Genomic DNA, 25,628 nt, shown 5'->3' with positions numbered 1-25,628 from the left:
GTCTGTAAAGTAAATGTGTTTTAGTTGCACTGCTGAGAATCTGATTGCAGGCTTCGAACATAATAAACAGATGAATGATAAACAGTGATATACAAAGAGAATATAATGTTAAATGGGAACAAAGCAAAGTACTGCTTCGGAAGATAAACAGAAGTAGACACAGATTTTTAACAGTTTATTTATAGTCTTCACTATATAAATATGCATTGTCTTTACATTCAGCGATGAAAGTTTTCTTTCAGCAAACGGTTAAAATAGTGAGATTTACATAAATTATGGTCTCAATTGATGACGTGATTGTGGAATTCAACATGGAGAGTTCGATTCGATGTGGATGAAGAGGTATCAGACGGCTTCTATGTGTGGGACCTGTATGTCTCGTGACTCGATCAGTATCAAAGGAGGACGTCCTGAGTAAAAGCATCTTCGGTCCTGACAAAACTAGGAGCTCCGCATCAAAAGTAATCCACAATGTTCCTTCATAGTCTCTGTACATGTAGTGTGGAGGACTGACGGAGGTGTGCATTGGTCGAGGGGGAGGAAAAAGTGCACGTTCACACATCCAAATCTGTGCTGATGTCCCCTAAGCAACGTCCTCAGAGAAGTCTTTCTTACAGTAATCATAACCAATGTCAAAAGTGCCTTTTTATGAGAGCAAGTCTATTGTCCATCCACTCTGTGCTTCATCCGACAGCCAGTAACTGTTTTCCTCATGTCAGAGCAGCACGTGTCCTTTGGCCTAGTCAGGAGAAGGTGGCCACTTCAAACCCAGCTCGGTGTGTGTTCGGCCTCAGTAGCTTCTCATCCAGTCTGTCCGCGTGAGTCTTTTCTCGTCCATATTGTTGTCTGTGGCTACGAGCTGGTGTGTGTCCTCTGTGGGGCGCAGTGACGTCCTCCGTCATCCGGCTCAAAGTTGCCATCACAAGTGTAAACATTCCTCATCTGATCAGCAGCTGGTGCGGCTGCAGGTTTTAGAAGTGTATCATTTCTTTATGATCAGCAGAAACAAAAAATCTATCTAAAGAAATGTATGATTTGTATCTAGTCTCCTTTGTTTGTGTGTGTGTGTGTGTACAGTCAAAGTCAGGAAATGCCATGAAAACAGGATACGTATATAAAACTTAATGGCACTGCATTGACACGTGCTCTGAAAATGCCCCTCTCAGCTCGGCGTGGTGGTCGTCATCGTGTCACGTGGTTCCTGCAGTTGTCCGTCACTGTGACTCTGTGTCTTCTGTTACTCTGTCTCTCAGTCTTTTTGTGTTTTGGCAAGACAAGTGGCAACATGGATGTAGCAGCACTGGAGGTGGCGTTAAAGGCCAGCACAGCCTGACCAATGGAGTGCGGCGATTGTCTTATGATTGGCAGGAGGAAATGACGTGAGGCGGCTCTATTCACTGCAGGGAGAAAGAAAAGAGTATCGGCATGTTTTGTTGATAGGAAATAAACGTGCAGGTAAAAAAAAGTGTCAAAAAGAACATTTAAAAAAGAGACAATTAATGGAGCATTTTGGACGCCAACAAGTCTCAATAGTTAAACGTATAGATCGTCCGATTTGCTCTAGATATAAGGAGGATGATGGTGAATCTACAGCCTAGATCTTATGCCAAGATAATTTCTCCAAGAAACCTTGCTACGCCTTTACCGGACCGGACGCACCCGACCATTATGTTCAGGCAGAAGATTTTTCAGAAGAGAGTGGAGATCTGTTGATTTACCTCCAGCACATGCTCAGTTGTCTCTAAAGCCCGACCGATTTATCGCTTTGCCAGTGAATATCGGTGTCGGACCGAATTTTGCCAATATGCACCAATTTATAAAGTATTATCTGTAATAGCAGTGATGACTTTTTCATTAAATAAGTCAGTTCAAAGTTCATCCGGCAGAGAGAGCTGTTCAGACAGCTGTATGTGCTGTATTTAATCTTCTCTTTGATGCAAAAATTTGGGGATTCGTACTTTGAAGTGTAATCTCCACGAACTACCCCAACGTGACGGTGTCCTTAAGTAACCGAGGAAACTCACCAAGTAGACGTCCAGCACAGATCCATCGTCACGGTCCATGTCCACATCCATGGTGCTCTGCTCTGACGTCAGGCAGATGGCACTGTCCTCCAGGGTGAACGTGGAGCTGGACGCGGCATCGTCTCTGAAACAGGAAGCCATATTTTTTAACATTAACCTTTGTCGTGGAGGGCGCTGGAAGCTTCTTGTCCAGGTGAAGGCCAGTTAAAGTGGAGCAGCTGCGTAAACACTGCTTGAAAACTGATGAACAACCTTTTCCCCAAGAAACAGATCACACGCTATGGCTGAGATCCCGACATCAAAGAGGCAAAGAGACGGGCCGACCGTGAGCAGGATGTGAAACCTGCCGCCTGGCGACAGGCCCAGTGGAGGCCTCCGCTCACAGGCTCATTGTCTCATAGTCTCTGAAATGTTCCACATGAAACGAGCATAATGTCCTCAAGAGTCAGAGCCAGACCCTCGGTGGGAGATTATCAACCACAAATGATTACAATAGCTTTAAAGATGGCAATGAAATATTTAAGGATATCAATTTCAGCCATTTTGGTTTTAGCTTGAGGCAAGAAATACGTCACAAACTCATCATCCAACGTTTTGGGTCAAATGTAAGTAAATCTATGTGTCAAGATCTTTACCAAGATTTAAACAGAAACTATAAAATGAGAAATAGGTTTTAGATGATGATGGTGCTTCAGAAGCATCACCTGCTCCTGCAACTCCAGACATGCTAGTATCCCCGTGCAGCCATTGGTCATCAGTACTACAGTATATTACATGAGTACTTTCTTTAGTACCTATTTTGAGTGTGTGTACTTAAAACTCCTTTAAATGTCTTTAGAAATAAATGTATTACATCTGCCAAGTGGCTTACGATTTTTTATTTTTATTGATTCTTCCTTATTGAGTAAGATTACACTTTAACTATTTTACCAAACTTGGGGAAAGGATGTGGTGTGGGTCAGGGAGGAAACCGGCACATCCTGGATACGGCTTTATTTATGCCTGTATTAATGCCCTTGGTGCCTCCACCAGGGGGCAGTGCTGTTTGCCTTACATGTTCATCAGGTGACTCCCTGATAAATTCAGTGATGTGTTCTCACTGTTTTGTCACGTGTGACTGACCCAAGTCCACTGAGAGAGAATAACAGAGACGTACACCTGTAGAAATAGATCTGATGTGACCACGTGTGAACAGCTGCGTTGTTTCAGAGCAATCCTGGTCTCCACAACAGGGATGTGTTACTACTGTAAAACATAGCAAGAAGGTTCCTGGTTCGAATCCTTGGGGGAAGGGGTCAACCCATGACCCTCTAAGGATAAGCAGTATAGATAATGGATGGATCTATTGATGCACATGTGAACCTTTATTATAGAGCAATCCTATAGCCTCAAACATCACAACAGGAGGTGTTACTGCTGTAACGCAGCAGCTTCCTGACAGTGATTATTGTGTCAGTGGATCCACAGTGTCCCGTTGAACCACTTGTCCTCTTTTTGTCACCGTCTTTCTGCAGCATAATGGCACCGAGTGAGAGCCGTGTCAAAGCCTTCTGTTTAAATATTTATGTAAACAGCTGACAGAACAATGTCAGGGTGGCAGCAGGTGACTGACGGAGGGGACAAGACCGGACAAGTCACACAATGGGGCCTCAGAGAGCGAGCAGAACCCGACACTGCCGGACAGGAGGAGAGGTGGGAACACGGAGAGGGCAGAGGACAAAGTGTCCGGACGCTTCCGATCACAAACCGTCCTCTACAATGTAGAGGAGTGGGTAAAAAGTGAAAATAAATATATATTCTATAATATACAACATTATGTGAAGTAGTAACTTGTAAAAGTGGTCTCAATACAATAGAGACATTAAAAAGTGTGTCTCACTACTAAATAAATAATAATAAACTTTAATTATAGACTTTATTTGTATAGCAGAATGACAAAAAAATGGTTAAATGTCAATAAATCAATCAAATAAATCAGTCAGTAATTGTGGTTAATAAAATAAAGTCAAACTAACCAAGGATTTTGTTCCTGTAAGTAAAAAACATTATTCCCTACTATAGAAAGATTAGTGTTGTAGTTTCAGAGCATTTCTTCTTCCCTGTCATGTAAATCAACCCTCACACCCTCATTCCTCACTGATCGGTCCATACAGTATAAGTGTGTGCAAGCCAGCTGAGTCACCTGCTCCATGACGCACATCACTGATAGGACCATGTGATGTAAGGTGACAATTATGTGGGCGTGTGTGGCCGTGGGTGGCAGGGTTGAGTAGTTGGACTAGGAGGCATAGTGACAAGACTTCCCTTCTCTCGCTGCGAAGGCCACGTGAGCCGCACGAACATCTAAATGCACTCTGTGCAGTGACCCTATGGGAAGCAAGTAGGGGGGAAAGGAGGTGTGACAGGGAAACCCACCTGTCCTCTGTTTGGTGGTCCACGCTGACAAAGATGGACGAGGAGGAGATGGTCCCCATGGAGGAGCCCTCGTAGAACGACGGGTTTGGCGGGGGACCAGATCGGGCCGCAGGTACGAACCGAACACAGCTGAGGAGGAAACAGTCGCATTTCACTCATCTTCAAACTCCATGAACAGATTTCTTGAGATGATGGGCCAAAAGCTCGTACACATCCAAACAGTTACACAATTTTGTTTCAAAGATTGAAAGTACGACTACCTATGATTCTTTTTGTTATATCTGTGCAGTTCCCCTTTTGACTGAGAAAAAACACATTAACCACACTCACAGCCATAATTCCCAATAAGACCTTAAGTGTCCCATTTATCAGTCAATATGATCAATATATCCATAGCTACATTAATACAGCTGCAGAGCTGGATGCTCCAAGCAAAGAAGATATTTTCTTTATGCTTCTCTTCTTTCCATGTGTGAATAGGCCCAATTGCTGAGGCAAGGCATGGCATTAAGGTTTTGAGAGAGAGGAGAGAGAGAGAGAGAGAGAGAGGAGAGAGAGAGAGAGAGAGAGAGAGAGAGAGAGAGAGAGAGAGAGAGAGAGAGAGAGAGAGGAGAGAGAGAGGAGAGAGAGAGAGAGAGAGAGAGAGAGAGAGAGAGAGAGAGAGAGAGAGAGAGAGAGAGAGAGAGAGAGAGAGAGAGAGAGAGAGAGAGATAGATAGATAGATAGATAGATAGATAGATAGATAGATAGATAGATAGATAGATAGATAGATAGATAGATAGATAGATAGATGACCCCGTGATCCATGACCCTGTGATTTGTCACAACCACGACCACACCCAGATATCTTCCGGTTCGGTGTTCACCGCTGTCCCTAATCATATCAAACACAAAGTTCAGGACACATTCACCCTTTATCAGACGCCAGATCAGACACACCTCCGTGCACTTGGCTCAGATTGTGAGGACTACGCACAAGCATTTTATAATGTATCTGAAGGGATGCCCCCGCGTTGGTTCCATTAAGGCCAAGCACTGTATCAGCCTGTGACAGCTGCTCGCCTGGCACGATGCTGAGAGGACAACCACTTTATTGCCAAATGGTCAATGTGGCTGTTTATGGGCCTGAAGTGTTTCTGAAAAGATTTAAAGGGCCACAAAATCTGCAACTGACAGAGGCTGAAAGTAGCAGATTAGGAGGCAGTTCAGAGTGTTGAGTAAGAGTAAAAAGGGGAAGTGTGTGTTTTATGATAACAACATTTAAGGTTGGAGTTTAATCTTATTGGTTGAGTACAAAAACTAAAAGCTAAAAGAGTGACAACCGGGTGCAATGTCCCTCTGGTGCTCTTCAGCTTGATGATCCAAAAAGTTTAGCCAAGTTGAAGAAATGTGAGTCATTCAAGAAGGTGGCAAATTTAAAAAGCCTTCAATATCTAATGGTTTTTGAACTGTATCAACAGTAAAAACATGCCTGTATGGGTTTCAGCCTTCAAGGCATTCATCTGGGTAAACACAAAATGGCCGTCATTGGGCTGTTTCATACCTGGTGGTCATGTGATTGGTATAGACAGGTACATGCATGTTTTCACTGTTGATCTAATCTAAATTATTCAGTGGTAGAACTTTGTCAAACACAAGATTCATGTCATCTCAAAGTGAACCACAGTGAGGCCTCTGTTCGAAATCTGTTGTTCTGTTTACCTTGTCCCGGTCCAGACTGGCGAGGCTGCGGGCTCCTCCCAGCCGGTCCCTCCTGTCCCCCTCCTTCCTCTCATCCGCCTGCGATGAGAGGATCTCCTGTGAGGACGACTTCAGAGCTGGGATGGACGTGCGGGTCCTCTTTGAAGGGGAAAATCGAAGCGCTGCCGAGCACAAAAGGATACACATGAGTCAGGGGGAAGAAAAGACAGGAGGTTGACATGAAGAGGTGTGGGGGGGGGGGGGGGGGGGGTGGGGCGCCGAGGCAGAAAACGAAAGATGGGAAGATAATTGGAGGAGACAGAGGAAAGAGGGCGATTGAGGTGATGTTCACACACAATAAACCTCTGATGCTTCGCCTTTCAGAATTAGCTGAGGAGTTATTCAACTGTTTAAAACGACACAGTGACGATTACACAAGTGTCCCCTGGGACACCGTCAATCCTTTCCTGTCGTCTCCAGATGATGGAACACGACACGGCTAACAACACAAACCATTGCCTCAGCCGTGATGATTTCCACACAGAGCTCCTGCACGATTACATTACTAATGTGAAGTTCCTGAGAGCTTCTGACCTCCAGCCACACCCACCACCCTGAGAATAGATTTGTAGGGTTTTGTGGTCAAAGGGACATGGGATCGGTCACACGTGCAAGATCGGCTCCGCATGCCTGGAATGTACAGGATTAGACGAGCGTTAAGGAAGAGGAGTCAATGCCCTCGCTACTGGTCTAAAAGAGTTTATTGAGTTTATCCTTTATATCCAAGTCGGTGGTATGTAATCGTTTGTTTACACATTGCATAACCAACATGATGTTCTTCATTTTAAAGAGTAAAAGAATTCCTGAAATCCTGAAATTGAATCAAAGTAGATCATGTGGCTTGAATGTCCAACCAGGGTGACACATTGGTGTGAGTTCACTCTCCCTATCGGGCCCAGGATTTCCTACTTTCCACCTCCCCATTGTTTCTGTGTATGTGTTGCTCCCGTATCCTCACGTGTGACCTGCACACTTACGCTGAGTCTTCCTGAAGACCCTCGTGCTCATGAACTTGAGGAAGCGGCTGGCGTAGAAAGCCGGGCCGGTGAACCGAGACCGAGTCCTGCAAGGAAGTAGAAAAAAAAGGAGAAACGTTTTTTTTTCTTCATTAAGACAGTCGACTCAGTATGTGAGTGCATGTGCAGAGACAAAAGGCTCATTCATATAGAGCAGTGTCAGATTTGAGGGAACTTACACCGTCGTACACCAGCGCTTTCCACGAGTGCTCCAACTTCTTAATGAACCTGGGGAGGAGCAAGAAAAAGTCTTGTCACAACATTTTCAATTACACAACAACTTCCCTTCTACGCTTGATCAAGACTTCGATTCTTCTCCCTATCTTCTGGAACCGTAAATTTCACCGATCCGTGTCTCACTGCTGTGATACTGTCTGCCTGACAGGATGTTACCTCAAAGTTCATGCACTTATTTGGCGATGCTCCTTGTGTTGACCTTGACTTCCTGAAATCGATTCCTTTATTCGTAGAAACAACAGCTGATTTATGTCTGTCGACCAGATTACATGTGACTACAAACAGTGTGTATGCCCTTATTCGGTAACGTTCCTTCCAATTGCCACGGCGGACAGACACAGCTGATAGACACAGATGACGATTTCCTGTCTGGTTTTCATGATATGTTCCCTGAATCCCCTCCATGTATTAGTACCTGGTTTTTTTACTTTGAGGGGAGTTCCACTTTGAGCATCCTTGCTTACTGTGCTACCTCTGCAGAGCTTACTATTACAAATTCAAAGGCAACTCCAGTCTGAGACTCTGTTTATTTCAAATCTCAAGAGGAAATTCCATCACACTTCGTTTGGTTGCATTATATTCTAAAATTGACTCCTTGGGGTTTGTTTCTGGGTGAGTTGAGCTAACAGTGAAGGCAGTGAGTGAAGACAAATTGATTCATGTCTTTCAAGTCATCTCAAAGTGAACCACCAGTTGTCATGTCCACAGTGAGGCCTCTTCTCGAAAGCTGTTGTTCTGTTTACCGTGTCCGTCCAGACTGGCGAGGCTGCGGCCTTGCCAGTCTGGACGGACACGGTAATCAGAACAGCGCCTGTTCGTCCCTCCTCCCTGACCTCATCTCACCTCATGAGCAGCTTTTCTATGAGGATTTGATGACTTGAACCAAAAAGGTCAAAGATTTATGTCATACTTTTAAATGTCTTCCTTCTCTTCCTCCTCCTCCTGACTCACTGATTCAGGACAAAAAAAATCAATGTGTAACTAAAGAAGATTTCGGTGTGTCCATTTAAATCAAGTTGGGCAGTGAAAAAAATGCCCTCAGTCCTTTTAGGAATGAGGAAAAGTGGCTCGTAGCTCTTTCGATCAATGCAGGGTGATAATTCACCATGAAGAGGCCTTGTCCTAGAGCAGGCATCAGTGGAAGAGGTCACTCAGCGAGAATCACGACGTGCTGCCAGGCAATCCCTCTCTAATGTCATCTTCATTAGTTATTAATGCAACATTCTGCTTTTCAGAAATTGAGACGGGCCTTTCTACCGATCACAGAAAGATGTTAATGAGTTCATGTCCTCAAAGGTCAACAGATGAATCCATTTTCCAATCGGAAACTATAAGAAAGACCCAGTATTAGAAGTCAAATGACAGAATCTGTTTGTACCTGTATGACTGTAGAATATCTATGATACCCAGGAAGATGAGCAGCTTTTCTTCTTTGTGTGTTTTAGCAGGGATGCCACCCATCCTGTAACACAGATGAAACACAGCAGCCGTTAGGGGACGGGCGGCACATCAACCTCTGGGCAAATAAAGCGTTTGTAAAAGAGGCCCTTCACGTATTTTAATACTTGTGTATTGGTGTCAATAAGCAGAACAGCGGCTGTGTTTGTATTTGTGTATCTATGGTTATGTGAGAGCCCGCCTGTGTGTGTACTCTTTGAGCGGCCTGTGCGAGGTATGAGCACAGTTGTATAACTGTGTGTGAGAGAAAAGGTGGAGATCGAGAGACAGACAGAGGCAGTGTGTGTGCCCAATTACGTGTTCATAATGTGTGTGTGTGTGCGTGTGCGTTTGTGTGTGAGTGTTTTTCCCCCCAGCTTAGCTCACTCACGTGTCGTCTGTGGTGAGCGCCTCCGCTGCCTTGCCGTCCCCCTGGATGGACTCCATGGCGGTGGAGTAGAGGACCCTCTGACCCACAGGTCTCCTACCGTCGCCCCCCGCCTGGCCCGACTCGCCGCCCTCTCTCTGACTGTGGTCCGGGACGTGCACACCCAGCAGCAGACTGTAGTCCATGATCTTAAAACTCTCCAGCACCTGGGACAAGTAACAAGAAAGGCAAATGTGATGCTTGATGTTTCCAACTATCTTTTAATCCCCGAAATCTCTGTCTACCTGCTTTCAGACATGCACTGAACTCCGGTCAATCTCCTGATATTCTCCAGAGGGCCTGTATTTCAGATAGCAAATGTCTGTGTGAGAGGCTCCGGACTTTCTCTGGAGCTTCTCCTGCCAGCCCCCTAGTATAAAAGATCCTTGGGAGGATTCACCGCAAGTAAGTGGATGTGTTGCTGATGAGGACACAACAGAATACAAATATCTCAGGAGGAGGGCAATGTGCTGTAAACAGTGGAGAATCTCCTGCTGCGTTGTTCGCTTGTGAAAGGCAAACTCTGGAGAAAGTTCAACACCAGCTTCTGTCTGCATGTGACTCAAAAGTCGATAATCTTATCGGCTTTACACTTGACATGTATATTGTTAAAGGGCCAAGAAAGCACATTGTCAGATTTGGTGTGAATTGGACGCACGTTACATTGAATATTAAAAAACTTAAAAATAAACAGGCGACCAGCGGATTGTAGCAGCGGCGTCTGGGAGTGATCATCACGCATGACAAAAGTGATTCACAAGTACGGGTTCAGGGTTCTGCGCACTGACCCAGGCTTCACTGAACTTTGCTTAAACAGGTGACGAGCTCGTTGAAAAGTTTCAGGAAGAAAAACAAAAAGCAGTTTGGACTGTGGTGATGCTGGTTCCAGACACGTTTAGCACAGGCACTAGTTGATCATTAATGGAAATAACAGAATATTTCACATTTTCTGTGCATGAACACTAAAGAGATTCATTTTCTGGACTGGATGTTTTGCCTCGGGAAATAAAGCAGCACTTTCTTTTCCTCCCAAAACACTTTGATCACGCATCATATTTGAGGGACTTAAAGCACAGAGAGCTGGCCAAAGGAAATCTCTGTCTAAACCAGTTTTGAGTTAAATAAACAAGGTGTTTCTTCACAGTGAGCCAAGTGTTACACATTGACCTGTCTGAGGAGCCTTTTGCCCACTTTCCCAGAGACTCTGAGACTTGACGTCTCCTGGTGCTCAACTTAAACATGTGGCGAGACAAGGAGAGGCCAGCTGAGAAAGGGGGCCAGGGTCAGTGCCAGGTAGTCAGATGTGTTCTTATGACCTGCACTGGAGGAAAAGGACTTGAAGCGGTTCGCAAATCATTTCCATTAAATCTTTTTAGTTACTCTCAACCAGAAGACAAGAATCAACCACAATGGCAATCAGTAGAGCGTATACCTCAGCCATAGCCCAACAGTTCCCTTAATGTACCTAACACTGAAGAAAGTGAAAACAAGTCCTGGATTCGCCCCTCGATTCCAGATCCGCACCAAAGTTTGTATCCATTATACCAAGTTTTGTGGAAATCGATCAAGTTCTCTTTGTGTAATATTGCTTACAAACAACAAACCAACCAACCAACAAACATAAAGACAGGGTTGACAACTCTCCTACAACTAATACTGATGAATATCGTTTATCATCGGGGTCTATCATTCTAATGAAGAGTCCATAAATAACACCCACACCAACACATATAAATATTTGTGACCCAGAAACCAGAGAAATCTGGCCTGGTTTTGCGAAGAATGTGAGACCAGCAGTGTTTTGACTTTGACCCAAAGCTACCTCTTACATTTCTCTAAATAACTCATTTTGTTTAGAGAAGACCTTTGTAGTTTGCATCTGCGATGCTGCTGCTGCTGCTGTACACAGTCTCAGACACACACATTTATTCGTGCCCATGCAAACACTGGCTCGAACAGTGGGCCTTTTGTCTGAGCTTTGCCTGTTCCATATCAACAATTTGCATCCCGTCACTCGAACTCCCCCAGCCATTTCCAACAGCAGCCATTTTGAATAAAGCCACACACACACACACAAACACAAACACAGACACACAAACACACACACACGAGGCTGCCTACAGAAGGCCATCACTGTGCGTCCTGTGCCCCAGTGTTCCCAGGCAAACAATCAAACCGTCACAACAGAAAGAAAACATCTGCATTTTCAATGGTTGTTAGAGCCACAGACTTTCTTTGTGTTCTGAAACTTGCTGTTTATGTGTGTTTACGTCAGTGTGACACTGTGCGACAGCCGGGTGCTGGGGGGTCTCCACTGGGCAACCTGCCCCCTGCTCTCATTTCAAAAGCAGCTCAGTTATCTTGCAGTGAATGGAGGAGGCTGATCACAGCTCTGGTGTAGGAAGTGAGCATCCTACACCAAAGACACAAACTGTACCAGTTTAGCCACAGTGCTGGTTGGTGTGACGCTACAACACTGTAAGCTTTGTAACTATTAGTCTGTCTGCTGAACAGACAGAACACAGAGCCTGAACACTCCCTTAGGCCCAGAGCCATCCTGGATGTACTGTATACACTGACTCAAAGTCCATTTACTATCACAGGTATATTATCACATTGCGACTTTGTATTAAGATGCGTCAAGACTGCAATCATTGTTCAGGTAACTTGTCCATTGACAACCCACTGGTTTCAGTTTCTCAAATGTAAAACGCAAACTCATAGCAAATAAACTGAATATTATTGACTTTTAATAATTGATGGGTAAGAACAACACATCTGAACACTTCACAATGGGCCCTGGGAGGTTATGATTGGGTAATATCCAAAAACAAATTATGACATTATTGTACATTATTGGAATTTGGGCATTTTTGATTGTACAGAAGGCTAAATTACTGTATCTGGTAGCACTGTGTTCACATTTAATGGAATATAATCTGATTACATCACTCAAGTAAATATTCAATAGTTGCAGGGTAATTAATGAGTTTGTGGTGGAAACAGTGTGGCCGGTGGCCGAGGATCATGCTGAAGCATTGCTGACTTTCAACTGCAAGGTCACAGCCTCTGTTTTCTGCGGCTGAGGGTGAGAGAGGCTATTGTTGCTGTTGTGTGGTTGTCACACGATCACTTGGCTGAGAGAGGGGGATGCATACAGTAAAGGGCTGTTTATGATTGGCTACACTAGCTGCTACGCAACCCTACCAAGCAAGCCTGCATCGTCTGAATCTGTCTGTTTGTTCCTGAAACTGAAGTATCTTAATGTCATTCATTCTGGGTTTTCCCCGACATGACGAGGTCTCTGCTGTCAAACACGTGCTGCGAACAAACCCGTCATCACGGCTTCACATCACCATCTTCATTGTGTTTGTCTCAGACACAGCTGTGATACCACAGGGTCCTGATGCTCTTCTCTGCTGCACCAGACCAGTAACAGACACACTCCCACTCTACAATAAACCCTCCCAGTCGCACACTCCCTGTACAGTAGAGTTCAACATGAATTATTAAAGCCTTGTGTTTTGTGTTGTTTTGGCATTCGGGGAGTATCAGTGGGGCTGCATGGAGAGAGGAGACTTATAATAAACAGAGTGTATCCCGCGTGTCCCACATTGCACAAATGTCTCGTTGCACTGACTCCTCTTCCTCTCGACACTCCGATTTCAGCTTCAACTCAACTCTGACCTCCAACATTCCAACATCAGAGAAATCATAACAGTCCACTTGCTGCAAAATAGCTCAAATTTATTTTTTCAGCAGCCTCGCCACATTTTCTTTTGCAGGACAACAATCCCCTTCCCCTTCTTTGCTCCCCCCACAGCCTCTACACACAGTTGCTAAGCTTGTACTGACCCCGCCTCTGTGTTTTGGTCAGCCGTCCTCTCCTGGGGTGACGGGGGTTAGCTGCTTACTCATGGAAATGGACATAGATTCTGCTTAGAGGGCACTTTGCTTCCCGCTCAGGAGGCAAACGCAGGAAGCCACGACAATAACAAACTGCGCAGCACATAGTGTCTGACAGCTGCTGCCTAATAGTCTCACTTATAGACACACACACCACACAATGCGTTTACAGTAAGTGGCAAACACTGTGGGTAGACAGCACATGTCTAGTGTACGTGGTTTTCAATGTGTGTGTGTGCTGACAGGTTAAACTTTAAGGAAAAACTGACTTGGTAATAGCGGGGGATTTCATACTGGCTTCAATGTGCTTAAGAAAACATTAAAAAGAAAACAGAGAACGGAAAGTCAGCATATTGGTTAATGATGATGAGAAAGGCTCTAACCTGAGGGGATGACTGGAAGTTAATCCGAATCTGCCACAAGATCCAAGTTTGTCCAGACTTTTTTGCAAGAGCCGCACTAAACCACAAATGAGTCTAGATCCATCCATCCATCCATCCATTTTCTAATGAGCCTGACATGGACGAGAGGCGGGGTACACCCTGGACGGGTCGCCAGCTTATCACAGGGCAAACAACCATTCACACTCATATTCACACCTTCGGTTAATTTAGGGTCTCCTGAAGAAAACCTACATAGAAGGACCCCGGTCAAACCTGGAGTCGAACCGGGAGGCAACAGTGCTAGCCAAAGGACTACGGTGCCGCCTAACCAGTTAAATGGTCTGTATTTAAATGTTCTAGTCCTTTCTCAATGACCACTCAAAGCACTTCACAGCAGTGGCGGCTGGTTCATACCAAGCGCTGGGCACTGTGTATGCAGGACTTTCAACAGCGTCCTGTTGAAAGTCCTGTAGATTTTCAACAGGACGCAGCTCTCTGTGCCCCCGACAAGCCCACTTTGAGTTACAGCCGATAGGTATTGATTAACATTTGTCTAATCCGACGTCACTAAGTTACGCGCCCCTGCGAGCTGACGGTAAACATATGGTGACTTGGGAATGGAACTGCTGTAAACCTGGAGATTTTTTTTCTAAAACACCCCAGAAGAGACGAGAAGAAAGTCACGTAAACTAAATATACCCAGAGCATCACACTGTTCATTACCACTAACTCTGCTCCATATGCCATCAATCGCTGCTGGACAATAACACCACAAAGGTTCTTCAACTCCCACACACTACAAACTGAGACATTTCAGCTGAGGCCTTGTGTAATGGAAGTCATTAAATTGCTAAATGGGGCCGCTTGGGGCTGCCAAGTCTGGCAGGTTGGCCTCATCTAATACATCAATCCACAGTTACACACACAGGAGTGAATCCAGGGTGACGGAGTAGTGTGTACGTGCTCCATGTGTGTGCATGTGCAGCTACTATGCACTATGTCAAGCAGAACAAATGGGATTACAACACAGAGGGCTTTGAGCTCTAAACCCCATCATTAGACTGCCAGTAGGACAAAACTCTTTAAATCACTGTATGGAAGTTTGTCATCACACATTAGGATATCCCAAGAGGCCGTTCACCGTGTCCTTGGAACACGGTGGGAATGTCACTGGACATTAGATAAACTCTATAATCCTGACTACACAAGCGAAAAGATTTACTGTAGTTTTACAATGACGGCAATCTGAGCACTGTGGTAGCAACTTGAACCCATTCGCTATTCTTCTATGTAGAAATGGACCCAATGGGTGGATCCTTCTAAGGCCATCCTATCCCAGGATTCATTGCACTTTGGTGACCAACTGTTTATCTAAAAGAGATAAAGGCAAGCAACCAGACGTCTGATGCTTACACTTATAAGCGAGAACTGCTGTGTTTCTCTCTAAACTTAAGGTCTTGACCTTATTATGTTATGATTTGGCTCTTAAATTGCATCTTTCATCCTATCTTTGCTGTTTGCTATACAGTATATTAAACGAAATTTCACTTCTTTAAAAGACTAAAAGCTCAACTCCCAGTCGATGTTGTTATTGTTGTTGTTGTTGTTGTTGTTGTTATTTCGAGGCAAAACAGAACCGATCATGAGCTCTACAGTTTGGTCCTAATACTTTTCCTTTTTGAAGCCTGGAGACTTTTCTTTTCTTCGAATTGTGATCCGCAAGCACATCAGTAAAATATTAAAAGCTATTGCACATGGTCCTTTATTTAACAAACATGTCCTCTATAAATAAAGTCGATGGACAAAGTATTAGGCCTAATGGATGATAAGCAGAGAATACCATGTCTCTGATTAAACTCTAAATATACTTCTCCAGTGGACAGTGTCCCAGTCTCTGCGTTAAAATAGAGAGGAATGCACACCTTTGGACTGCACGACTATCTTTGGTTCAAGCTCGAAGTTTCTCACGCTACCAGGATCTTTACTTAATCATATTCAGTGTTTGGCGAGCTGTTATGTACTGAAACATAGCAGGGCAGAGGATGGAGAACAGTGCCCGGGGAAAACTGGGAGCTTAGAGTGAACACACAGTGGAAACATGCTGCGGTCTCACTGGCAAACACATGGCAAACTGTCTTATCAAAATATTTTGTCCCATTAAGATGCACTTACACTGTCATGAACTAGTACAAGGTGTGGTGGTTGAATTACATTGTTGCACGTATTGGTGTTAAAGCTTTCATAATCGGTTACGAGAAGGAGACGTCAATGACATCCCACCAACAGCTATGTCCCTCTGTGAAGTTACAGGTTAAAAATTATTTAGAGTCGCAATTGTAACTTGGCAGCAGGTTACAATTGCAGAGAGGAATGAAGGTGTGCTAATTCAAGATGGTATCTTTTAAAGGAAGTAATCTGATAATTATATTCCCGGTTTGCTGTCTGAGTTTGTCTTCCTGCTGTGACTTTGCCATTTAAAAGTCAGCCAAACGAAGAGAAAGGAATGCTCCACACACACACACACTGCTGCAAACCACCTACCCGACAGTCTCTCTGCAGCGTCTTCATTAGGTTGTTGTACGTCTCGGCGTCAAAGTACAGCCCTTCCTCGTGCATGTCCTGAAAGTCCAGGTCTTTGTGAGTGGGGCAGGCCTTCTCCCTCTCTTTCCTGGACGCTCGCCGCTTGTACGTGGATCCCTTCAGGTCGTATTTGTAGTGCATCTTGACGGAGCGGGGCAGCACGTTGTTCATCACCACCAGTCGGATGTTGATGCCTCCCGACTGGATACAGTACAGGCCGTAAAACTTAGGCAGTAGTGTGCGTGGATTCTGGTTCAAGTTCTGTGAATTTTAAGAGAATAGTGTCAGTGTGCGCAAAGAGCTTTATCCATTATCTATACTGCTTATCCTTGTTAGGGATTACTGGGGGTCAATTTAATAATAATAAATATAATATAACTTTATTTGAATAGCACTTTTCAATACAAGTAACAAAGTGCTGAACAACAAACATTATCAAATTCACAAACAGATAAAGATGCAGATAACAAAGTCATGGATAAAGATAATAAAAGCCTAAGAAATCATACAGTGCTTTTACATTTAGCGTCATAAATGAACTTAACTCCAATTTGCGTGCATTTGTTCTGTGGGAGGAAGCCGGGAACATTGATGCTGTGACGCACCAACGCAACACCCAGATTGTGAATAACTGTATTATATTGCATAGGCCTATTACCTCTCAAACAGAATATCTTTTTAGGTATTCATTTGTTTGCAGCATCCTCTTGACTGAACCCCTCTTCAAGTGTCTCACCATGTAGTATCCAGGTAAAAGTCTCTGCAGAAACTTGGCCTCTTTGTGCTGGACGGTCTTAATGATGAACTCGTCATCGCTGGTTAGGTAGAAGAGCGAGCCGCTGGCCCCGGGGTTGCCCAGCTCGATGAGAGGTTCATTTACCAGGGAGTACTGAGGAGGAACAAAAACATGCTGTTTATGAGACTCACAAAATTAGCTCTAAACACACAAGACAGAAGAAAATGAACAAAGGATTTTAATTTTAAATGGAACATATGGTTCATTGTGTAAAAACAATGGTGCTGTGGTAAATATGCACTGGTCAATCTTTAGATAAATGATTGTTTTTGTTTTTCTAGCCTCATACACAATGTGAACTATTTTACTCAAAAAACATTGATGCTCCGGTAATGGCATACATTTTCCTGTATGGTTCCAGTCTGGACAACCAGCTTGGAGACGGGAGGACAGCTCAGGGACCTTTGACTCACACTGGGGCCGCCATGCTACTTTAATCAATTTAATAGATTCCAAATTTGTTTAGGGAAAACTGTAAACAGACACATATTTATCATACTTGCTTATAGGCTAGACTTTCTTGAATTGATTTGTGTGCTTAATTTAAGGAGCACCAACCCCTTACTAATTACTAAACACTAAATTCATAACAGTATCAGTGGGAGACCCGTTGGGGTCAACAAATGCAGAAACCTAGTTTTTGACCTAGTTGATAACTGCAGCCCTGGTGGAGACTTTCACAAGGTTTTGCAACCTGGCTGCAGGGATTTGTTTCAGTTCAGCCAGAGCAGCAGTAATGAGGTCAGGCACTGATGTTTGGTAATAAGGCCTGGCTCACGTTTCCCGTTACAGTTCCTCCTGGGGTGTTAAACCGTTTTTGCAGGCCCTTCAAGCTCTACCACAGCAAAATGAGGAAAACATTTTTATGGACCACATTTTGCTTGTAATGATGAAATGATAAACCAATTGAAATACATAGTTATCCACATATTTTTGTCCATATAGCAGATTACCATCGCATTAATGGTAGCAGCTAACATTTGGTGTATTGTTAGAGAATCACATCCCCATTAATTGTAGAAATGCCTTTTCTGCTCCACAATAAATGAGAGTAATATAAGCGATTGCTGCTTTTGCTGTATATCAAACAGCCCCGGAACAAACTGAGAGTCTTCAGTGCCACGCGGCAACCAACGTGTGGAGGGAGAGCCTGTGAGAGCAGCGAACAGCAGAGCACTTCTAGATGTTAATCAGCACGTTATGAAAGCAGCATGTTCAGAGGAGAGCAGCAACACTGGAGGCATCCGCTCTCCCTCTCCAGAGACTCGTCCACTGATGGCCGTCAGCAGTCACATTAGCGTACCAGCACAAACACATCGGTAGTGTATTACATTTGCATTCAGGAGGCTATGTGTGTTCTCGCTTTTAATTAGGCTGCGCTCCGTGGCCTCTGCCTGAATGAATGCCTCACCACCTAAAGGACATCAGTCACGAGCAGTGCCTTATACACGCCGTCCTCCCCCTTCTGCTTTCAGGTTACATTTAGTCTGGGTTCATCCGCCAGAGCCTTTTGTCTTTCACTAATGCAGGAACAAATTTGGCATTCAAAAAAATGCAGCTGCTGGGGTTGTGGGAAGGTTTGGAGGCAGATGGAAAACTGGCCTCATACTATTATAAGTATACCAAACAAGATTACATAGAATCTAATTCCTGTTGCGAGCAAGACGTGTAAGGCCAGGGATGAATATGGCAGCAAGGTAAACTGAGCAGCAAATTAAATTAACATAAAGGACAGCATGTAGACCACCAATGTCAATAAAGCCTTTGGAATCACATTTGCAAATATGCAAACAAGCTTAAAATGTCAGTCAGACAAACACATTACTCTCTCATCCGTCCTGTATCCGATTCTCTGTGTGTGTGTTTGTCTTTGACTCTGCTGGGAAATCACAGAATCGTCTGCTGGTTTCCGTCAGCTCAGTTATTACATCCAATGTCGCCAGCGCCTCAGTGTTGTGCGTCCGTCCCCCCCCCCATCCAGTCGTTCCCCCGCACAGATGGCGCATAGCATTACCAACCCACTGTTCAATAAAAAACATTGGATTGTGTCAGAAGAAATAAGTAAGTATGCACCAAGGTGGAGGATTTAGTGTCCAGTCGGTGGGAAGTAATTCAAGACTAAGACCACCAACAGGCCACTGCACCCCATCCATCATTTATCATATATCTGTTTTTGACATGTGCTTGTTCATATACAGAAATAAAGTGTGGTTCAATACTAGACTTCAACTGAAGATGCTTTATATGATGTTAAGGAGACATATCACGCTCATATTCAGGTTTAATTAGGGTTATGACTAGTTCATGGGCTCTAATGTTAAAAAAAAGCGTCACTACCCTACGGATACTCTCCATTGCTGCAGCTTCTCTTGGTTTTAGTTCCTGTCTCCTTGAGGCCCACCTTCTGATAATCCCCAGTCTGCTCTGATTGGCCAGTTGGCCCACTCTGTTGTGATTGGTCAACTGCTTTCAACGTAGGTAGGAAATGTTGTCTACCGCTCTTACTTCACCTGGCTTTGTTAGGGGGGCGTGCCAGACTAGCTGCTTTGCAAAATTGTATAACACACTTTAGAAGATAGAAGAACTGAAAACAATTATGTCTCTATCAAATGTGTTGCAATGATAGATATAATAGCTTAAAGCAATAGTTTAGCATTTTGGAAAATCTACTTATCCTACTCTTGAATATTTGCCTTAAACATGAAGCTGTAGCCAAAGGGCAGTTTTTTATGATAGGTTCAGCTAAGTTCATCACAAATAACACAAGGGAACAGGGGGTCTGAAGGCGACAAAATCCAGTCACCATCACAAATTGCATTATATTTGGTTTGTTTGATGTGTACAAAAATGGTGCCATGCAGGTTTGAGGGGGTTATGTAAGGGACTATTTCTTGGCTGGAAGAGTGACATCCTGGGCACACTTCCAGACTCTGGATGTCCCTGCTAACAACTGTATTTCCCCCAAAACATTCTTGAAGGTTTTTCAATAAAGTTGCTAAAATTCAACTGTTCTGTACTTTCTATGTGTTCTTGAATTATTATACAAATGCAAATAAGTTGGTTAGAAGTAGAAAGACTAAGAAAATAAAGCTACCATATTTCTCAGGCCAAGTTTTAAGGCCTGTGCAAACAAACCTTTTCACTGGGGGGGGGGGGGGCTCTCATCCACAGGCAAACTTTTGCTTTGTGTAATGAGCATACACCAGAAACAACCATTGGCATCTTGTGACGGCCAAAGACCTCTGGTCCTGTATATTGTGTGTGTGCCCAGTCTTGCAGGTCCTAGATTGGCTGGACCTGCATTACCATTAAGTAACCTGGAAGCACGTGGCCAGTGTTTCCAGTTACTTAAAGCCCGCCTACCCCTGCACCATTGAGCGATTGCCACTGCCTGAGCCCTGCAAGCTGCACCCAGCATTTCGGCTGCACTTCTTTTGTTTAATTCTGTTTTGTTCAGGCTACCAACATGCAGCACGCCATGATCACTTCAACCATGCTCCCACACTCGCTCCTGATTCTACCACATCCCATGTTGATTGTTGATATTTTCCTTAATAAACTCTATTCACATTCAGCATCTACCTCCTTTGTTGCGGCCAACAAGCCGATCGTAAAAGGACATATACAGCTTTGGTTATCACTGCTAGTCCTAATCACTAGTTTGCAGTTCAATTTGTTTGTTGGAGCTTTCTTGTAGCACTTTTTTTATTTAAACGGTGGACAAAAATATTTGCAGTAGCGTAGCCTTACCAGGTAGTCGTCTGGTTTGATGCCAAACAGGTCTCTGAAGTAGCGGAAGGCCAGCGGGGCGTAGGTCTTAAAGCGGAAGTCAGGATAGTGATGTGCTGGGGTCAAGTTGCTTCCCTCGCTGGTATGTGCAATATAGCCAAACCCCACCAGGAGACACAAAAAGATAGACATTATTAAAGTCCTTCAACTAGACATTTGACATTGCATTCGTAAAATGTGGCAGTGTCATTCTCCAAGGAATGATCCCATAGAGACAAGAGGCAACATTACAGAGAATGTGAACCTTAACACTTAATCTTTGTGCTACTGACTCCTGGAAAGAGTATCAGTGGGCCCTCATAATGAGCTCCACCCTGACCCAGTGAAGTCATGAATGGGAACCCCATCTTCTCCTGCATTGTAGAGACAAACTGGCCTGTATAGAGTTCTTCGCCTGGAGACTGAAGCAGGCTTTGATTACTGGGTCTCAACAATACCAACCAACACATGAGCCTTTCCTCCACGGGAGTGAAAGGGAGTTGCAAAAAGGATCGTTTAAAAAAAGTACAAAAACAGAAAAACAGACAACAACCTACATATTTTTGGACCGTAGGAGAATCCTACTTCGACAGAGACTGACCCTGTTGTGCAACCAGCCTAACCTGTGTCGATCACCACAGCTTTGGAGTGAGTCAGGCGTTGAGTTTTGTCATCAGTAAAACTCTTATTGGAATCTCACTGACCGTAAATCTGAAACAAATCTTGATTTGGCACCTCTAAATCGGGTTTATATTCCGGGAACTTGGATGGACTTCTGGGTAAAGAGGCTGCTGTGATGTTGTTTTGTGTTGGTTCTATTCTCAACAGCCAGGCCCTGATGTGTAACACTACACCTGTGATTACTCTACAATGAAATCTGATTGCTCTGTTTAAAGTGTGAGGGCAACGACGATTGAGTGTCATCTGTGACTGACAGTCAACGATGGTAAGGTACGCCTCGCATGGAAACCATTTGACAACACATTTCACTTGGAAATGTTCATTCAGTGTAATCATGGAGCCATCTGTGTGCAGCCGCCTGAGGGAAGATGTTTGACGGTTGTCAGAGATACATACACAGAGAAACTAAAAACCGTCTCTAAGCCACACAAAACCAGACTGATGGGACAAACAAGAGCAGAGACGCCTCCAGAGAGGAGCCGCACCAGGGGGAGGAAGAGGGGGAGAAGAGCGGTGAAACACAAGGAGGCAATAAAAGCATCTGAGAGCCACCTCTATCACTCAGCCGCTCTCTGAGGGTTCTCTGTCAGAAGAGACACAGAGCGGTTTGTGTTGGTTTACCGTTACAGAACAAAATGCTCAGAGAAAGTGAAGAATAAAGAGGGAACAGTTATGTCACATACTGATGTCGAGAAGACATCAATATTCTCTCAAGCTGTTTATGTGTAATTTGTTGCGTCTTGTTCAATTTGTAGCCTTGACTGTTTTTATTTCATTTCATTTCACCATTATGTGAGAGCTCTTGACATCGAGGGCAGATTGAAGATGATGTAACAAACTTAAGATGAAGAACTGTCAGCTGTTTGCTCTTCAGTGTCTCAACAGGCTACTAGAGGGTTTTAATTCTCATCAGCCAACATCAAACCTTGGAGTCATGTTTGGCTGTTGCCAAGGAGCAGGGCGTTAAAAGGTCAGTGTGCGTGCCAGCGCTCGCTTTGTATAAACCATAGTTAGTTTACATATCCTGCTGCCGCCTCTAAAAGGTAAACCGCAAAATATTTCCTGGTAGGATTCTAATTCTCTTCAGATGATGTGTGTATTTGAAGTAAACACCTTTAGCTTGATTGTCACTCTTTCTTTTTTTAGATAAATCTTTATGTTTTTCAAGATTTTAAAATGAACACAGAAACATTCACAGCTAATCAAACAAATTACCCACCCTCTAGAGTTTGAATTATTATTTTCTATTCCAAAAATTATAAAAAATGCCACATATATAGTCACATAACTATGTAATATTAAGCAGGGACATGATTTTCTCTCATTCGATATCCTTCACATAATATTTATCATTTATGTCACTTATCACATGTAAACTGGTTTGAATGCTGAAAATGTTAAGTTAACTTACCTCAGAAAGTTTCTCAATTTTTTTCTTGAGAGAATTTTGCCTAATTATTTAAAATTACTCTTTTGAAAGGTGTCATGGGAGCCCTGCTGCCATGACACCTTCAGTTTCCCATGTTCACATGTACACACAATTTCATTGTCATGTGCCGAATGTGTAATTGTTTTATTAAATTAAATATTTATTTTCGAAACATATCACTTAAACATGAATTATTTTGTTACTGCTTTTCAGTAAAACTGAGATAGAAGGTAAGTTGTAGAGCTTTAATAGAGAAAATATACACTGACCAATGGTACCAGCTATTGAGAGACTTAGTTTGACATGTTTATACAGTTATTACTTTTGTAAAAAAAGATATAGGAACTCTGTGCTATATTTTACTGTATGTGTTGGATGTGTGAGTCACACTTTCAAAGAATCCCTGGTTGGCTTGTGGATTATATAAAATGTTTTCTAAAGCTGATGATGTAATTGTGAAGACTGACCGAGATGACGGCGCGGCCCTGTACTGAAATATGTTTGGCACTATGGCAGTAAGAGGCACACAGTATAAGCTGATTTCACAGTTCTTGGCAGGATAATCCACCAGAACCGTTTTATCCCTGCCTCATGACTTAGACAAGCTGAATTCACTTTGTTGATAAATGATGACGGCAGCACATTGTGGAAGCAGAGGGATTTCTTTGGACTGGACGTCCAGCGCATCACCTGCAGTTTCCATTCAGCATGATTAATAATGGATTTACATGTTTTAAATACAAGAACCAGACGTGGCATATGTGATGTGGCAGACAATCAGAGATTAACCTTGAGTCGCTTTCCACTCATTGATTTTGCAGAATCAGGAAACCATTGCATCGACAGAGCAGCCAGTCACCACCTACGCATTATCTCTTTCTCTAATTCACTGGCTCGATTAACCTTGAGTTCTTGTAAAAGTCTGTGACTATGTGCAAACCATCGCTACACAAAGATCATAGAAAATATTGGGTCGGGTATAGGAGCTGGCTGCGTCAGTATAAATGTGTGTTTGAGCCGGTTGACCCTAGCACTGACCTTGGCAGAAAGACACTCTCCACCACATAGAAGTCTTGCATAAGCACGTCTCTGTCAGGCTTGGAGGTGAGGTTGCCCACTGTGTAGCCAATACCCAGCTGAATGGACCCCTTCAGGGCCGATGACGTGGTCTAGAGGGGGAAAAAGAGGGAAAACATCACGTCAGCTGGGCTCTAGTGCACTGACACTGTTATCCCTGTCACAGTCCCTGCTAGACCTCAATATTGAATGGTTACCATGCAGTTTGTGTTATCTCATCTGCCAAGAAGGTTATGTTTTCATCAGCATTTATTTGTCTGTTAGTTAGCAGCATTATAATCTCTATAAACATATTCTGCCTGTGAACAAACAGAGCCTGTAGGATTGGGGCCAGAAGCCTTCTGGTTTCTGGTTGTAGTTTGACCGATCATGTTTGAGCAGGCTTTGGTTTTCCGCAGGCAAAAAGTGAGTGTAGAGAGTAAAAGAGGCAGACAAAATCCCTGCTATCGGCTTTTTAATTGATCTGAATTCATATGTGGGTAGCTGTTAATAGACATTAGCAACAATCTTGCTGGAACTAACATACCTATACCTATAACTGTATACTCTATTATTACATTCAACGTGTGTGGAATAGTTGGACTGTAAACAGCGTATTGCAAATGTAAGAGTCTTGACTCAGATATCCGCTGTCTACCCCAGAAGCTTATTTGTCCACATCGTCTGACGGGCTCTGAGATTAGCAGCATTACACAAGAACTACTTGATGTGTTACCATGTAACATTGCGTTTTTCCATATTTTTGTTGATTTCTCAGACTATAACTCTTGGATCTTGTTGAAATAGTTCTTGAATTTGATGGATTGAAATATCAATAACAAACCGAAAAGCACTTTTAGAGCCTGGAACTCAAACTTACTCTTATTGCTACGATTAAAAGACATTTCACCAGTTTTAAGTCTCAACCTGAACAGTTAGTGACGCTGTGAGAAGCCATGTGATTGAGAAATGCTGCCGTCGTGGTAGTGGTAGTGGCGTCTAAGGTTTTAAGCAAAAATAAAAGAAAGAAAACATGTGTGACCAGCACTTGAGAGATTTCTGGCAGTGGGCCCTGGCAGGAGTAAGGACATTATGTGCCGCACAAGGACATTTATAAGGACTCATGTGACAAGTAAAGGTTTTGTGGACTTGTTGGCTCCAAACAGCGTCATTCCAAGATAAATATTATGGGAGCAGGTTCACATTCATCATAGGAGTAAAATAAAACCAAACACAGTGAGGCTCTTATATAATTTTTTACCTTCTTATAAGTTTTCTCCCTGCTTGTGTTCCAGGGCCCTCCCATTCCATTTTCTGTTGTGGTTGACATCTGACAGAGATACATATTAAAAAGGAATAAAGTTCAGTAATAGGATTATTTATACAGATGTCTCAAACTAAAACAAGTCAAGATCATAAACTTACCTTGCTTAAAAAAAAGCTGTGTCTGACAAACAGGAATCAGGGCGACATCTCTGGATTGTCAGGTTGAGTAATCATCAGGAGGTCTGGAGCCTTTTGCAGAAAAGGAGACACACAGTGGGAAATAGAGTTACACAATGAAACAAACTCTGAAGAAAAGCTGCGGCAAAAATGAAGATGCAACAAGCTGAGGAGAGGAAGAAAGGGAACATGGCCACCAGCAAAGATTCCTTAATTAACTGCGATGCACTTTCAGTTTGAGGCCGTTGCTCTCGTCTTAATCTCTGTCTGATATTAGTCTGTTTCTAAAC

At 43.5% G+C, this 25,628-nt stretch overlaps 1 protein-coding gene across 1 annotated transcript; it reads right to left on the bottom strand.

Annotated features, from left to right (window-relative positions):
• Nucleotides 1-162: 162 nt before the first annotated feature.
• On the bottom strand, nucleotides 163-25,628 carry LOC128437702 (phosphatidylinositol 4-phosphate 5-kinase type-1 beta-like). Its single transcript, XM_053419893.1, is given in 16 exon segments — nucleotides 163-1,397; nucleotides 2,025-2,148; nucleotides 4,440-4,531; nucleotides 4,534-4,593; nucleotides 6,141-6,301; nucleotides 7,157-7,214; nucleotides 7,216-7,242; nucleotides 7,375-7,423; nucleotides 8,811-8,894; nucleotides 9,261-9,463; nucleotides 16,127-16,426; nucleotides 16,902-17,054; nucleotides 20,712-20,829; nucleotides 23,878-24,008; nucleotides 25,157-25,225; nucleotides 25,321-25,628. Coding segments are annotated over 15 exon segments (1,632 nt in total). The 5' UTR covers nucleotides 25,321-25,628; the 3' UTR covers nucleotides 163-1,394.

This window comes from Pleuronectes platessa, chromosome 4 (genome assembly GCF_947347685.1).
Source record: "Pleuronectes platessa chromosome 4, fPlePla1.1, whole genome shotgun sequence".
In the NCBI taxonomy this organism is placed as follows: Eukaryota; Metazoa; Chordata; class Actinopteri; order Pleuronectiformes; family Pleuronectidae; genus Pleuronectes; species Pleuronectes platessa.
The sequence above is the reverse complement of the archived record's forward strand: the minus strand, read 5'-3'. Positions and strand labels throughout refer to the sequence as shown.